Consider the following 16,438-nt stretch of genomic DNA (forward strand, 5'->3'; position numbering starts at 1 on the left):
TACAATGTTATGTGTGTGTGTGTGTGTGTGTGTGTGTGTGTGTGTGTGTGTGTGTGTGTGTGTGTGTGTGTGTATACAATGTTATGTGTGTGTGTGTGTGTGTGTGTGTGTGTGTGTATATATGCAAGTGCAGGTAGAGGAGGAAACTGGGAGCAGGGGTTAGAGGAAAAGTGTTTGGCCATAAACTTGTTTGTAGCGGATTTTGCCACAATCCAATAACAAAATTTGGGAGTGACTAGTCGCATAGAATTTTTTATATATCATATCTGGCTCCTGGACACAACTGTATACTAGTTAGCGGCACTAGAAACTTACACCTGTGTCTCATATGTCACCTGGCACTGGTCATGGATGTGGTTCTGAGCTGAACAGTCTCACAGAGTGAGCAGATAAATGTGTCTGGTCTAGTACTTCCTAAACATAGATCAAATCTGCCGTGGCTATGAACTATAAGGCTGCAGTCATATGTACAGGTGAAAATGTGAGTGAACTTTACGCTGTTGTAATAATGCACTTATAACATACAGTGTTTAATAGGTAAACACACAGCCAGTACACACTATACGAGAACTACAAGAGTAAGGAGATTAGTAGAAATATTGATATAGTGGTACTACTGCCATATTTCATATACAAACGCCTAGTATTTTATTTTACATGTTGATAAATGTAAACTATATGTATCCCGGTCCCTTAGAAAAATAAAGATCATTACTTTGCTTTTGTCACGTGAATGTGTGACGCTGGGGAGCGTCAAGGACGAGGAATGGAATGCAAGCGCGAGCACAGAGAAGACATTTATTACCACACGAGCGACAAACGGTAAACACAGAACGGGGCACGCAGAAGAACAGAAGCGAAAGCCAGAGCAGAACAATGACCGCCGGGGAAACTAGACACGGGGTTTAGAGACAAACCCCAACGAGGAGGGGTAGCGGGGCCTGGTGGGTCACGAGGCAGGCAGAGAGGCGTGGCTACAAACAAGGTAACGCGTAACAAAGACATGACGTAGCACCGGCACCTAGTGGCGCTGTACCACGTGGGCTAGGGGCGGTGACAAAATGTCACGCTACCGCTCTGCATATTAAACCGTTTACAGTATTCCAATATTTTCTCTCTAAATGCATGTTAACATGATTCATTAAGGAATATTTCTGAATTTTTCAGGATGCAGGCTTTGTGCTATCCTTGAGAATTCATAAAGTCTTGTGTGTTCTCAGCAGCCGAGCAGTAAAGCATTACAACAGAGGCTTGCCTTTTGCGTGGTGGACAGATCCTTTAACGTTATATGCTAATCTGATTCATATTTTCATGCAATCATGATTGCAGAGAGTGTAAGATATTTGTACCGAGGATAAAGCCATAACCTACAGTGTGGTCATAAGAAACTGTAGAGTAACACTGCTGTTTTGGCTGTGGATTTTAATTCAAGCAGTAACCTTGTGATCAGCGTTCTGAATGTTAGCTGTTATTTAAGCGTATGCACATATCTACTGTGTGCACCATACACTGTGTGCACAATTATTAGGCAAGAGAGTATTTTGACCATATCATTTTTATGCATATTTTCCAACTCCAAGTTGTATAAACTTGAATGCTCTTTGGAATTAAGCATATCGTATTTCTGTAATGAGGAAGGATGTGGCCTAAGGAGATCAACACCCTATATCAAGGTGTGCAGAATTATTAGGCATCTTCTTCTCCTCAGGCAAAATGCGCCAAAGGAAAAAAAAAAAAAAGAGGTTTAACTGTCTCTGAAAAGTCAAAAATTGTAAAAAGTGTTTCAGAGGGATGTAGCACTCTTAAAATTCTTAAAATTTCTTACAATTTACCTGGAGTGCCCAGAAGTACAAGGTGTTCAGTACTGAAACATAGCCAAGGTAAGGGAGGCTGAAACCCGACCACCACTGAACACGACAAATAAGGTGAAATGTCAAGATTGGGTCAAGAAATATCTGAAGATTTTTCCAAGGTTTTATGGACTGATGAGATGTGAGTGACTCTTGATGGACCAGATGGACGGGCCCGTGGCTGGATCAGTAACGGGCACAGAGCTCCACTATAACTCAGACGCCAGCAAGGTGGAGTTGGGTACTGCTGTGGGCTGGTATTATGAAAGATGAGCTAGTTGGACCTTTTTGGGTTGAAGATGGACTCAAAATCAACTCCCAAACCTACTGCCAGTTTTTATAATAAGACACTTCAAGCAGTGGTACAGGAAAAAGTCTGCATCTTTCAAGAAGACCCTGATGTTTATGCAGGACAATGCTCCATCACATGCATCGAAATACTCCACTGCATGGCTGGCCAGTAAAGGCCTTAAAGATGAAAGAATAATGACACGTCCCCTTCCTCCCCTCACATAAACACTACTGAGAACTTGTAGGTCTTCTTAAACGGGAGATTTACGGTGAAGGAAAACAGTCCGACTCACTGAACAGTGTCTGGCAGGCTGTGCACGAAAAGTTGATCATCAACAGATTAAAAAACTGACAGACTCTGTGAACGGAAGGCTTATGACTGTTATTGAAAAGAATGGTGGCTATACTGATCATTTTTTTAATGGAAATTTCAGAATTGTTTATTTGTAAATTTTGAGTTGTTTATTATTCTCAATTTAAGAGATGTCTGTTTTTCATTTAGTTGTATGTTAGTTCTGCACACTAAGAGTTGGCCAATAATTATGCACACACAAATATTCTCCTAAGAAAGCCAAAACCTCACATGTACTTTCTTAAATATTCTGGTTTGAGGTTGTTTAACATTTTAGATTGACAGAGAGCACTGTAGTTGTTCAATAGTAAAATGAATCCTCATTGCTTAGGAATTATGGCCCTTCTTGTCTCCTCTGTCTCTTCAATTTCAGGGGGCTATGAGTAACATTCAGTTGAACAGATGGCTGCTGAGATGTTCCCTGGGCAGCTGTGTATCTGAGCCCTGTCAGGTCATGCAGAAGAGCTCCAACTAAAGGTCCAGACCTTTAGTCTGACATTGTCTCACCTGTTGAGTACCAAAGAGGTATGACTGTAATAGGCTATTATCACAATGAAAATCAGAATGAATCAGAGAAACTTTTCAGTTGTGGCTAGAGAAACATTAGATGTAAAAAAACAAAAACAAAAACCCTGTACCCTGTTTGGTACATTTTTAAAAAGAATATGAGCAAAATGGTGTGTTTAGCAGTAGAGGGCAGCCTAGTGAACCATGGAAGACAACAGTAGTGAAGGTTTGAAGAATGCTGCAAACAATACAACAATACAACCTGCACTGTTCAGGGACAAAGTCTTACAGACAGATGAACTTGAAGGATTACAAGTACTAGAGGGACAAACTGAGAAAAGTGTAGAAAAAAAGGACACATGATACAGAACATGTCTCATTTGTGGGAACATGGGAGTGTATGGGACTGCAATGGTTTGTACTGGACAGTATGGGAGTGTATGGGGATGTATAGGATTGTATGGGACTTTTTGGGACTGTATGGGGATGTATAGGATTGTATGGGACTTTATGGGAGTGTATGGGGATGTATAGGATTGTATGGGACTTTATGGGAATGTATGGGGATGTATGGGGATGTATAGGATTGTATGGGACTTTATGGGACTGTATGGCTGCCACTAGATTTGACTCATTTATCTTTATCTTTATGAAGTGTGTAGTGTACAGAAGTATCGAAGCATTCCTCCGAACACTCCGAGGCCCGCACTTCACCTCAAAGCACAACCAGGGCCCTGAAACACAGCCATAAAGCAAGAGTTTCCAGGTGAAACAGGGATACATTTATTGACTAGCCAAGTCAGTCCCTGACAGCACGCATGCCACTTACAGATGGAGAGAATGAGAACAAAAGTAATGAAACAAGCAGGAAAACAGCTAACGCTTCCCAGTTAGGAGGGTTACGGAAAGATGGATGGGTGTGTGTGACTGAGACTCTGCCCTGTACCTTGCTGGGTTTCCCAGCCAACTGTCAGAGAGAGAGAGAGAGAGAGAGAGAGAGAGAGAGAGAGAGAGAGAGAGAGAGAGAGAGAGAGAGAGATAGAGAGAGAGAGAGAGAGAGAGAGAGAGAGAGAGAGAGAGAGAGAGAGAAAAGGGAGACTGTGTTAGTTTGGAGTTTTGTTTGGCTGTGATTCAAAATTTGTATGACTTTTTGTGTGACCTTGTTTTTCCCCATTTTTGGACTTTGGCTTTGCCCCTCCTGCTTCAGTAACTGTGTGTATATACATATATAGATAGTGTGTAAATATTGTCTGTTTGGTGTTTTGGTGTTGGACACTGGTGGTAGGGAGTGACTGCCATTTTTGCTTGGTGTGGGTTTTGTCTCTGTTTTTGTGTCAGGGAGTTAAGAAAGTCTGTTGTATTTCTTGTGGTGTTAGTGTGTAGTTTTATTTCATTAGTGTGGTTTTGGTTTGTTATTTTGGCTTGGGTCACTCCTGAAGACATTTGCACCAGTATGATTGTTTGTTTGTTTTATGAATCATAACCTTTGTAAAATACACTGAAAAAACCTTCCATTTGTGCTTCTGTTTGTTTTGTTGCTGCTCACTTTTTCACAACTTCAGTTACATTAGCCGTTTGTATTTCTTTTCCTTGTTACGACCTCACAGCCCAGGCGGGGTCGTAACAATGGGAAGACGCATGTAGGGATTACTGTCGGTCCCAGAACTGTTGCATGCAGGAGGCCATCTATTAAAAACAATTCACAAGGAAATACTAGACGTGAGAACCCAGCGACTTGGGTTTACCAGGAGAACAATAATGTTTAGAAAGGACTGTGATCGCACTGTCGGATCAATTGTCATATGCAATTGTCATACTAGGGTCAGACTACTGCTTCAATTTCCCAGAAACAACTTGTTTGCGCATTATAAAATTTTTTTATTACTTACAGAAATGACAAAAATGACCGAATCAGCACTATGCTTACTGCGCTTAGTGAGACAGCTACTGGAGACCAGTGTAAAAACGTTCACTGTTCGGCACACGTCGCTGAACTTCGCGGCGATTCCCGCTGCGTCGCAGTCGCGTAGACCCTATATTTGGAATCAGTCGTGATAAACGTCGCCCCGACCGGTACAAACTGGCTTGGGGAGACGGGTGGTAATATTATGGTCGCAGAAGCCGGTTGTGTGCTAAAGTCTCCCTAATGACAGAACATTTAGTGAGCAAAAATACTCCCTACTCCTTATACTTCACTCTCCAATCACATCGCAACTTTAAATATAAGGAACGGTGCCCTCTGTTTTTGCGGTTACCCCATAACTGCTTGAGTAGACTAATTTTAGTTGATTTAGCAACTATGTTAGTGAGGTAACCGCAGGCATATAGCTGCTCAGCCATATCACCTGTATCACGTCGGATATATAAGACACCCTTAACTTCTCGGTCTAATGTCAGTGCACTGAAGGTCGCCAGACGCTTCAACTCGGAATTCTGCTGTGTCGCGTGAGCGAGACCGAGCAAGCACGCGAGAGCGAGCACTCTCCGTGGGGTCACTGAGGATAAACAGAGAATAAGACTGAAAAGCAGAGTGAAAAAAATATCAGAGACTGGCGGGGGTGGAGGGAGGCGGAACAAACCGGTGTACCCGGATACACGCTGTAACGGCTCGCCCGCACTGCAGATTAACTCTTGTGACGCCAAGGATGCTCAGTATTGGTGAGTACGAGCTATATCACACACTCTCTTCTACATCTATGATTGTGACAGAGTTCCTTTTTTGTAGACAGCGACAAATAGACCGCTTTTTCCCCGCGACGCGCCAATTCTTGTCCGCTGTACGTTGACCGAGACCGCAGGCTTGAGACACATCATCCAAGCAAAGTACGAGTGTGGCACAACTCAGTCTCATCCCTGTCTATCTCAGGGCTCTTCTCTGTTGGTCATGCATAATGTCATGCATTCTGCCTGCATTCCGAGCTGCAATGCCTCAGCCACACAGAAAGGCGAGCGAAATGCCCGTTTCAGCACTAAGGTCAGGACAGCGCCTCTTACCGCGCATCTGACCTCCTCACGTTTACTTCGCTTTCACGCATGGGCAGCTGTCTGCTCCATTACATGCATTTTCACATGCTGACAGGTGTGTTCAATATATTCCGCAGCGAGAATGATTTAAGGATATGACATCATTGGAGTATTTCATAATACATCATAACTTTAAAAAAATGAACCATATTTATGCTTACCGAAGAGCTCAGTTACCGTCCGAAACTTTTTCTGGGGTAAAAATCGAGTGGGATATTAAAATACGTTACCGTTCCTATTATTATTATTATTATATTACACTCGAGGCGACGTCTGGCTAAACAAAGACAGTAGCTAACTTCCTACGTAAGAGAACATTAATTGTGTAGAGTAGTTTCAGGTGATTTTCTCATTTCTGATTATTAAATATTCAGTTTCCGGGGGGATAGCTTATCACGCGCCCTGTGTGAACTACAGTAAGTTCTTTTATAATGAACACGTAACGCCTCTTCAGTCCGGGAAGGATTTTCACCGCGTTAAGGTCATTATAAAGAGGACTTGGGTTAAGACTAATATGCTAATAAGATTAATGTGCTGATATAGTTGCAAAATAATTTCGCTTAGACCAGCCTACTTATAGCTGAAACAGGATGTTGTCAGCTGGGGTCAACCTTTTCCTGGGGTCGAGCAGACTCGAGGATCAGAGGAGTGTACTTAGCACCAAAGGAGTCAATGACAGTACCAAACTCAAGAAAATATTAATAAATAAATAAATAATAAAATATTAAAAAATCATACTATCTTCAAAGTCTGTGAGAAAAAAAGAGGCAAAAGGTGATGTCTGACTATTCTGATTAAATAACTCACTACTTTAGTAAACGTTTTGACAGATACCTTCGTACTTTTACATAACTAATAATTTAAATGACTATTTTTGCTTCTACTTCAGTAATTATTATTTTAAACTAACAGTACAGGCTATAAGATAACCAAACACAGTGTACCATTCACTAACACTAGCATGTTGGTCATATATACACGGACACTTTTCCTTTTCATGAAGTCCTGCAATTTGGAAGAAAGTTTATTTTAGTCATATAAGCTCAATTCAAGATAAACTGGATTTTGGAGGGGGAAAACCCTCTTGGTTTTTGACTTTATGTTTATTGTGGTCAGTGATGGTCTTCATTGGAGAAGCCTGCAAAACATTTAGTGTTTTGATGCATACTTTTAGATGCTGAACGTGCACTTGTCATTGCTGGGTTTGAAACCTTGCTGGGTTGGGGTTCGCTCAGGGTTACTGAACGTAGCCGTGCTCAGTGTAAACTTCCCACACAGACCTACCTCACTAGAGTTAAAAGAACAGCCTGTTACCACCACTAGAGTTAAAGCACACCATTAACAGTCTCAAAGTGTACGGGGATGTTCACAATGTATTAAAAGACAGTTTAGTTATGGGAAAGACAGTAATGCAGATATTGACCAAGTACAATATATTTCAGATTTTATTTCTGCTGTTATTGTATATATTTGCAACATTTGAGGTAGCATTTGAGATTGCATGTGAGATGGCATTTGAGGAATCTGAGCGAGTTTCTCAGGTAATCTGTGGTGGTTCCTCAGATAATCTGAGGTAGCCTTTTTGTGTTTGTCTTGCAGGGTCTGTGTAAGCAGCGTTCATAGATGCCTCTGTCAGCACTCATTAAAGGAGCCGTGTCCCAGCGTGACCCCGTAATTCCCCTCGTGCTTCTGTGCAGACCGAGCTCAGCATCACCCAGTACAACCACCAGGGCCAGGAGAAGCACCAGCCATTTCAGCTCAACCACACTGGTCCTTCTGTGACTGCGGATGTGTCCGTCATCTTCCCCCAGCACACATCCTTCCCTGCGTGCCACTGCCGACCGCACTGTGACGGACACGCGCTCCTCAGCCTGTCGCGTTGCAGCGTGGAGAGCCAGGCCATCCAATCCAGCGTGTCGTGGTCTTAGCCGAGGGCGGGCTGCGTGTGCCGGATGCAGAATCTCTTCGAGCAGAACTTAGACATGGCCACAGCTTTGCTCGCGGGGGAGAAGCTGAAGGAGCTGATCCTACCTGGCTCCTCACAGGACGAGAAGGGCGGCGCACTCGCCGGCCTCATGGTGCAGCTCAAGCTCGAGCTGCCCTTTGACCGGGTTGTCACCATAGGAACGGTCATCATCCCCATCCTGTTAGTCACCCTGGTCTTCACACGGAACTTTGCAGGTTGGTGCTTGTGGACAGGTTTTCTTTCAGGCCTCAGCCAAAGGTACAAATCAGTTGTTGAGTGATGTCAGATATTTCTTCACGCATGTTTTACCTTGTGAAACCTTACCCACACATCTGGCTGCTTTTAGGGGTTTTTCCCCTATAATCCTAGTATCTGACTTTTCAGATACTAGGTCCCCACATACTTTGGTCCTTTGGTCTTACTAGGTCCTTAGAAGACTTTAAATATTTACATTAGCTTGCGCACACACACACACACACACACACACACACACACACACACACACACACACACACCTGTTTGTTATGGAGTAAACCACTCTAATGATATGGGAAAGGTTGATTTTTAGGATGGATGTGTTCTTTTTAACTAACAGGGTCTCCATAGCCTAGCGCTGGGGAGATTACGTATGCAGTGCTGAGTTTGGTGAAAGGGAGATCAGTGGAGAGTTTAAAAAGGGAGGAGGGTGAAGGAGAGAGGAGAGGAAATGTTTGGTGGTGGGGGGGGGCTGTTTTAGGCTGAACGCTGCGTCAGTTTGACTGCATAGCAGCACTGGGACTTACCACAGAGTGGTCAGGACACGTACATGCCGGGTGTGGAGGCACCAGATGGGTTAGTGTGAACAAGATCATACCTGAGAAAATACCTGCACAATAAAGGACGTATAGACCCAAACACAACAGACCCGTGGGAGACGTTATGGTGGACACATGCAGAGTCGGAAATAAATTTAGATTATTTAACTGTAATATTCTAGTGAAATCCATGCAAGACCAAATACTTTAGGAGCTATTTTTCCATAGTATATTCCATTTTCCATATCTTTTGCAATATGTATGGATGTTAGTACGTGCTGCATTTTCTTGGAGTGATGGAAACCTTGTTTTCATACCTTCTTATAACCCCACCATACCAAGATACATGCAGCTGCGGATTAAAGGGGTTAGGATAGGCAACGGAAAACCGTGCGACCCGTTTCATCCTCTGTTCGGCTGGTACAGGGTGGTGTAAGTAATGCAGTAATCACCACACATCCATCCGTTTGTGCCGCGAGAGATTCTCAAGGCTGAATGGTTCATCTGCTGTCTGAGGCGCAGCACAACTATTTAATTAATGGGAAATTGATGACAGTCTTTTTCCCTGGAAAATACATCTGGGCCTGACATGAGTAGCCTGTCCTTGCTTTCTGTTACAGTATCTGATATGTTGTTTAATGTTTGTCAGCACACCTTAAGGACAAGCTTCTAAAATAAGCCTCTATTATTATCCTGTTGTTGTTGTTTTTTAAGAGGAGTCGATATACTGCTACACCCCACACAACTTCACGCGTGACCAGGCGCTCTATGCCCGAGGCTACTGCTGGACAGAGCTCCGGGACGCCATTCCGGGAGTGGAGCCTGAATTCCGGCCCTCGCTGTTCGAGCACAAGTTTCTGCCCTACGCCCTGCTGGCATTTGCAGGGATCATGTACATCCCGGCTCTGGGCTGGGAATTCCTTGCTTCCACCCGCCTCACCTCCGAGCTCAACTTCTTGCTGCACGAGATCGACAACTGCTACCACCGGGCGGCCGAGGGACGGGCGCCCAAGATTGAGAAACAGATCCAGTCCAAAGGGCCGGGCATTAGCGAACGAGAGCGGCGCGAGATCATCGAGAACGCCGAGAAAGAGAAAAGCCCCGAGCAGAACCTTTTTGAGAAGTACCTGGAGCGGCGAGGGCAGAGTAACTTTTTAGCCAAGCTGTACCTGGCGCGGCACCTGGCCATCATCTGCCTCAGCTCCATCCCTATCTCCTACCTGAGCACGTACTACGCTCGCCAGAGGCAGAACGAGTTCACCTGTGCTCTGGGTGAGCCGCCCGACGTCAGCAGCGTGCCCGAGCTGCGTCTGAGCGTGAACTGCAAGCTGCCGGCTGTGCAGCTCCAGCGGATCATGGCCGCCGTGGATCTGGCACTGCTCTGCGCGGTGAACCTCATAATCCTGCTCAACCTCCTGCACCTGTTCGTGGTGCGCAAGTCCAACTTCGTGTTTGACAAGCTGCACAAGGTGGGCATCAAGACGCGGCGACGCTGGCAGAAGTCGCAGTTCTGCGACATCAACATCCTGGCCATGTTCTGTAACGAGAACAGGGACCACATCAAGTCTCTGAACAGGCTGGACTTCATCACCAACGAGAGCGACTTGATGTACGACAACGTGGTGCGACAGCTGCTGGCTGCTTTGGCCCAGTCTAACCATGACGCCACGCCCACTGTGCGAGAATCCGGGATCCAGACAGTCGACCCCAGCATCGACCCCTCTGTGCTTGGCGTGGGCGAGCTGGGAGCAGAGACGGTCATCAAAAGACCCCGGAAAAAGATCAAGTGGATTCCCACATCCAACCCTCTGCCTCAGCCCTTTAAAGTAAGTGCATATGACAACACAGGTAGCATTAACCTAGCAATTCAAACGCAGCCTGAAGACGCGCCTATTTGTGGAATATTTAAAAGACCACTGACCCTGCTCCTGTGTTGACTCACTGAAACTCTAGTACTTGTTTACTGCACTGATGTTGACTAACAAACTCTAGTACTTATTTTAGGGTATTGTTTACTGCTCCTATGTTGACCAAATCTAGTACTTATTGTTTATTGCACTGATTGCTGTCTGTTCCAGAGCTTATATGTGTTTTGTACTTCTAGCCATCAACATTGATCCTTGTATTTCACCAGTATTCGAGTTCATTGGTATCTTGGACTCTAACCTACTGTACTGTACTAGGATATAATCTATGAGGAAATGACAAAGCACTTTTGTAAGTCGCTCTGGATAAGAACGTCTGCTAAACACCGTAAATGTAAACGTAAACATATTTAGCAAAGTGTCAGAAGGTCAGTTGCATTGCAGCAGATACAATACTGATCCAGGCCCCAGAAGCTCCGTGTAATTTGGACAACTACTCCAAAAAAAGACCGCACGGACTGTCCCCCAGTGTCGGAGAGGTATCTGCTACTGGTACTGCTCATTCCTGCTTGGTCAGCTAAGTAGTCAGAACCAGAACAGGTTTCTAACTGGTCCTCACTCACTGTGTTGAGGAATCAAAGCAGCACTTTCCTTTCATGTTTTATGAAGTGAGGAAATGAGTGAGAAATCATGGTGTGCAAAGCCCAGCGAGGAGTCTCAGTGAAATATCTATTAAATACTGCAGCGCTAAACACCCTCTCATAACTCAGCTCTTTCAGCTCTATCAACACTACGTTTAAAGTGCCTTAGAAATGATGCCAACCATGCGAATATTTCAGTACTTCAAGAGTCATGCAAATGAAATCAGCACAATCACTGTTTGTGTCTAAACGACTGTGCAGGAACCACTAACACTGACTCGTCTGGAGAACAGCATCAAAGCAGACAAACCCAAGCCTGTACGTCGGAAGACCGTGGCGGATAGCTTCATCGCACCTCTACTGGACAACAAGAACACTCAAAACCCTCCCAAAGGTGAGTGGCAAACTCATACTCAGAGAACATTCCAGAATGACCATGAGATCCCTCCAGCAGCTCCTAACCAGCCATTTAATAGTGGAGCATGTTTAATCAACTTTAGTCAAGCGAAATTCAACACACACACCCACGCGTGCACACACACACATGCGCGCACACACTCAGAGCTAGCACGTATTTATTCCATGTCTTGATCTTAGCAAGGTCTTGGGTGGGGTGTGGGGGGGAATTGTTTGACAGCACTGTGCTGACGACCTCATATGACATCACCACCCCTCGCAGTACAGCACACATCACCTGATCACCTAGAGTTATTATCTATTGGTTTGATGGAACAGTTGTGACATTCAACTGTTTATCCTGTTTGCCATGACTTTTTAATAGCCGCAGAAACAAACAATGGAACAGAGAAGAAGCACACTCGTAATTTCTCCCTGGATGTCCATCCATATATGTCAAACATCTCAAAGCCTAAATCAGAAATGACCAACCCCCAGCCCCCAGCTGATGTCCACTCCATGGACACTGTGTACCTCGACGGAGCTCACTCTGTAGTCCACATCTCTTCTGCCCTCAGTGGTAACTGTTTTCTTCCGCCCTCAGTGACCTTGTGGTTAATGAACTATAGTTAAATGTTTTTAGCTTCTTCTAGAGTCTTGTCTATACAGCTTAATGTCACTAATGTTGTAGAACCATTAATCAGAATGATCTTTATGCCATTTTTGTGCTTTAACCTTTAGAAAAGAATGAGCCCCCACCTCAGTCTAGCACCGCTGCCTTTTCCATGGTAACCCTCCCCACCACATCCTTTTTGAACGGAGGGACGGCTGGCTTACATCTGCCCGGGTCCCCTGAGACCATGGAGCCTGCGAAACAGCTCCCTGAGTCTGAGAGCCAGCCCGCATCCTACAGCTGTAAGGTCTCACATCCACTGCTCAGCATCCACCACACTCTGTACGAGGAGGAGGAAGACGACCGGGAGCATACAGACAAACTAGTGGAGAGACCTGGAGAGCTTATCACTGCAGGAGAGTGCTGATGGCGCACGCACGCACATACACACACATGAGTGCAAATACATGCATGCACCCACACACACACACACACACACACACACACTCAAGTGCACGTGCACATACACGAACACACATGCACGCATACATGCACATGCACACAAACACACACACACACATATACACACTCAATTGCACATGCACGCGCGTGCACACGTGCACACACACACATACACAGACACACATACTCAAGTGCACATACACGCACGTGCCAGCACACATATGCACACACACACTCAGAGATAGCACATACTTATTCCATGTCTTGATCTTAGCAAGGTCTTGGAGGGGTGGGGTGTGGGGGGGAATTGTTTGACAGCACTGTGCTGACCACCTCATACGACATCACCACCCCTCGTGGTACAGCACACATCACCTGATCACCTAGAGTGCTTTAGTTGGAAACAGTAAGAATTTACACTGTCCATCGAGAAGTTTACAGAAGACAACGGAGCAGCTTTACATACAGAATATACAGGTTCCTTAAACAATGCTTCTCTGCATACCAGACACCAGTTATTATGTAACGGATATGATGGAACAGTTGTGATGGAACACTTGTGATGGAAGGTCATTTCACTTGCAAGGGGAATCCTTGGTGCTCACTTAAATGGAATGTTTTCCTGAGACATTCCATAGGACAAGGGTAGGAACATGAATGAAAATTAATTCTAATGAGACTGTGTTTTATAGACCTCACTAAATGTGTGTCCTGAATCAAATGCACATTTCCCACAAGATTTCACTTTATTTTACTGCCATTCTGTTGCCAACCTGTTGTGGATTTCAAAAGATATACAACGCAATATATTTATTCTTAAATTATGCAAATGCACACTATATTTATTGTTGCAATAAGGTGTCTGTTTGAAATATACATGCCGTACATACGGAACATATGGACACATCACCATTTACGTCATGCCATCCTTATTATGTCCACAGAACACGATGAATTCACGTCCATGAAATGGATACTGTGATTGTGTGGTGTAATGGGACATATTTACAGAAGCAGCACCAGACAGGGCGTCTGTCTGACGCGGCTGAAGCCGCAGACGCCGTCTGCTACCTCTCCAGCACTAGCAGCAGCTGAGATTCCATGAAGATGGCCTTCCAGACACACCTGTAACACTCGCGCGACCGTGAACTCATGGATTTGTGTAGAGTCTTACACAACCTGTAAAGATCATGGTTACAGCATTTGAAATAATTTATGGCACGTTGTCCTGACAGTAACAGTTCATAATTTTATCTGCATAATACATGCCTTAATAAGCACTGTATTATAAGGCCCCCGTAATTAGGAATTAGATCCATTTCCAGCACTCCCATAACACCAGTGCAATATTATGACTACAACTGTGGAGGGAACATGGAAGAACCAAAACTTACTGAGATGTATTCCTACATATGATCAAAGAATGATGTTGTCTTACTTATAAATAGCTACATAATTCAAACTGCCATCCGTTCCTGAGCAGTCTGTCCACGGATGTCCATCTGACAGTGTCTGTATTCATGGATCAGAAGAAATATGCTTATCCATCAGAAGGAGAAGGTCTGATTATCAAGCCTCATGCATAATCAGACAGAGCGGTCTCTTAGTACTGGCATAACAATCGCTTGGTTTAAAGTTGGTTTACTTGGTCTGGTTTCCAGCTGCCATTTGTTCATTTTCATGCTGTCATATCACAGCCCTTTGAGGAATTAGGAGCACTTCATTATACTGTAGATGAACTTTGAGTACTCTGCTTTTTCTAAAGTATACCAACAATATTGCAAACATAACTAAGTCATCATATGAATTATATACTGGGTGTTCATACCCAGTTGCATTAATGAGTTGAAAAATGACTCATAAAAATATGGCTCATAAATACCACCTTGTTTGTCCTGCAGAAGTCAGTCCTTTACTGGATCTCAGTTATACACACAAACACATTTAATTGCATTTAGAATATGAATTCTAGCTAAAATTGGTCTGATTAGTCTTTTTGTAGACAGGCCAGTGGTACTTCTGTTGGGATCAAATAGAGATTAGTGTTATCAGACATATTCTTGGCTCAAATGATCATCCCTTGTGGGGATATCACTGGGAAATGTTTTGAATGTATGTAGTCATGGTGTAAAAAGTATTTTAAGAAAATAAATAAATAAACAAATAACTTGGCTGACTGACAAATTATAAATTTCTCCTTATGTCAGAGTTGAAGATGATCATAAACGCATACCCATAGATCACAGTACCCTGTTTCTAGGCAACGTTCTTTCTGGCATAGAAATTATGTTGATTGAATTTGAAGAAACATTTTCCTAAACAGCTTTGGTATTTCAGAAGCTATAGTCACTTCTGACTCTCCCAAATTAAAAACATCAGTCTCTATGAATGTTAAGTTTAACCATCAGAGTCTGTAATGCACAAAAAACAGGTACACAATATTGCATACATTAATTAAATATATTTTCCTTTTTCAAGTTCTATAAAATTGTAATACATTTAAACTAGTTTTCATCAAGCTATGTGCATTACTGTAAATACGGGTATAAACATTTTAAATAAATAGATGATTTAATGATTTTCTTTTATGCCATAGAACATCTAGACAGTAACCTCAATAGTATTCACACAGAAAAGATAAAATACATGGTTTTTCATCACTAAAAAGTCTAATGTTCCATTCTAATGTGTAAATAATCTCTACTTATGTGTTAAAATAACATAACCTTAAAATAGGCTACTGTAGAAAATAATAACAGACAAAAATTAGAAGCTATTCCATGTGTCAAGGTATTAGTAGAGGCACTGAGGTAAAAACACAAACCCATAACACTAACAGCATAATTACTAATACACCAACACAAACCCATAACACTAACAGCATAAATACTAATACACCAACACAAACCCATAACACTAACAGCATAAATACTAATACACCAACACAAACCCATAACACTAACAGCATAAATACTAATACACCAACACAAACCCATAACACTACCAGCATAAATACTAATACACCAACACAAACCCATAACACTGTATTAAACCCAATTTAATGGGGCACATATCCAGTAAAAAGACCTAATATGTTAAGTTTTAACCTGGATTATTGAGTATAACTACATGACAAACATTAGCGCCACATTAATTCCCTTCAGGTACTATGTTTCCCATAATGACTCAGCATCTTTCCAAACACTTGAGCAGCTAACACTTTCAGTCAGAGCCAGTTTCACTGCTCACTATACAGAGCTAGCATTTGAAATTTACCTACACTAGTATTTAAAAAGCAAGTCAACTATGAAGACAAGGTAATAATAACATACATTTTAAAGATAGCCACTTATAACCATTTATCCTACCAAAAACACATATTAGACAACTGTAGCAAAGGCACTTGTTATGTTAGCAAGAGCAGGCACTGCTAACTTGATAACATAAGCTTGTGAAATGAAAAATATAATCAATAAACTGCTCATTTTTGACACTTAGGACCTGGCTGGCATACACTGATAATGCAAAAACAAACTCACAAAATTAATGTCTAGTGTTATGTTTTATTACTTCACATGTATGTGTGACGATATTATTCAAATTAAATGTTATTAAATTATTTTCTCATGACAGAAATGAGAGAGCAGTCAGAAAATGAGCAGAGAGAGAGAGAGAGA

General features: G+C 43.0%; 1 protein-coding gene across 1 annotated transcript; it reads left to right on the plus strand.

The window, feature by feature from the left end:
* Positions 1–5,614: 5,614 nt before the first annotated feature.
* Positions 5,615–12,773, plus strand: panx2 (pannexin 2). Its single transcript, XM_027024159.2, has 6 exons — positions 5,615–5,658; positions 7,624–8,205; positions 9,499–10,610; positions 11,552–11,684; positions 12,072–12,266; positions 12,428–12,773. Exons 2-6 carry the CDS (start codon positions 7,977–7,979, stop codon positions 12,724–12,726), a joined length of 1,968 nt encoding a protein of 655 aa, XP_026879960.2. The 5' UTR covers positions 5,615–5,658; positions 7,624–7,976; the 3' UTR covers positions 12,727–12,773.
* Positions 12,774–16,438: the final 3,665 nt, after the last annotated feature.

Source organism: Electrophorus electricus, chromosome 4 (genome assembly GCF_013358815.1).
Source record: "Electrophorus electricus isolate fEleEle1 chromosome 4, fEleEle1.pri, whole genome shotgun sequence".
NCBI classification, from domain to species: Eukaryota; Metazoa; Chordata; class Actinopteri; order Gymnotiformes; family Gymnotidae; genus Electrophorus; species Electrophorus electricus.

What these genes read in the sequence shown, in the direction of transcription:
- panx2 (XM_027024159.2), top strand. Translation starts at nt 7,977, where the DNA reads ATGCAGAATCTCTTCGAGCAGAACTTAGACATGGCCACAGCTTTGCTC. An exon ending in CTCTGCCTCAGCCCTTTAAA is followed by an intron (nt 10,611 to 11,551) that starts GTAAGTGCATAT and finishes ACGACTGTGCAG; the next exon opens with GAACCACTAACACTGACTCG. An exon ending in CACTCAAAACCCTCCCAAAG is followed by an intron (nt 11,685 to 12,071) that starts GTGAGTGGCAAA and finishes ACTTTTTAATAG; the next exon opens with CCGCAGAAACAAACAATGGA.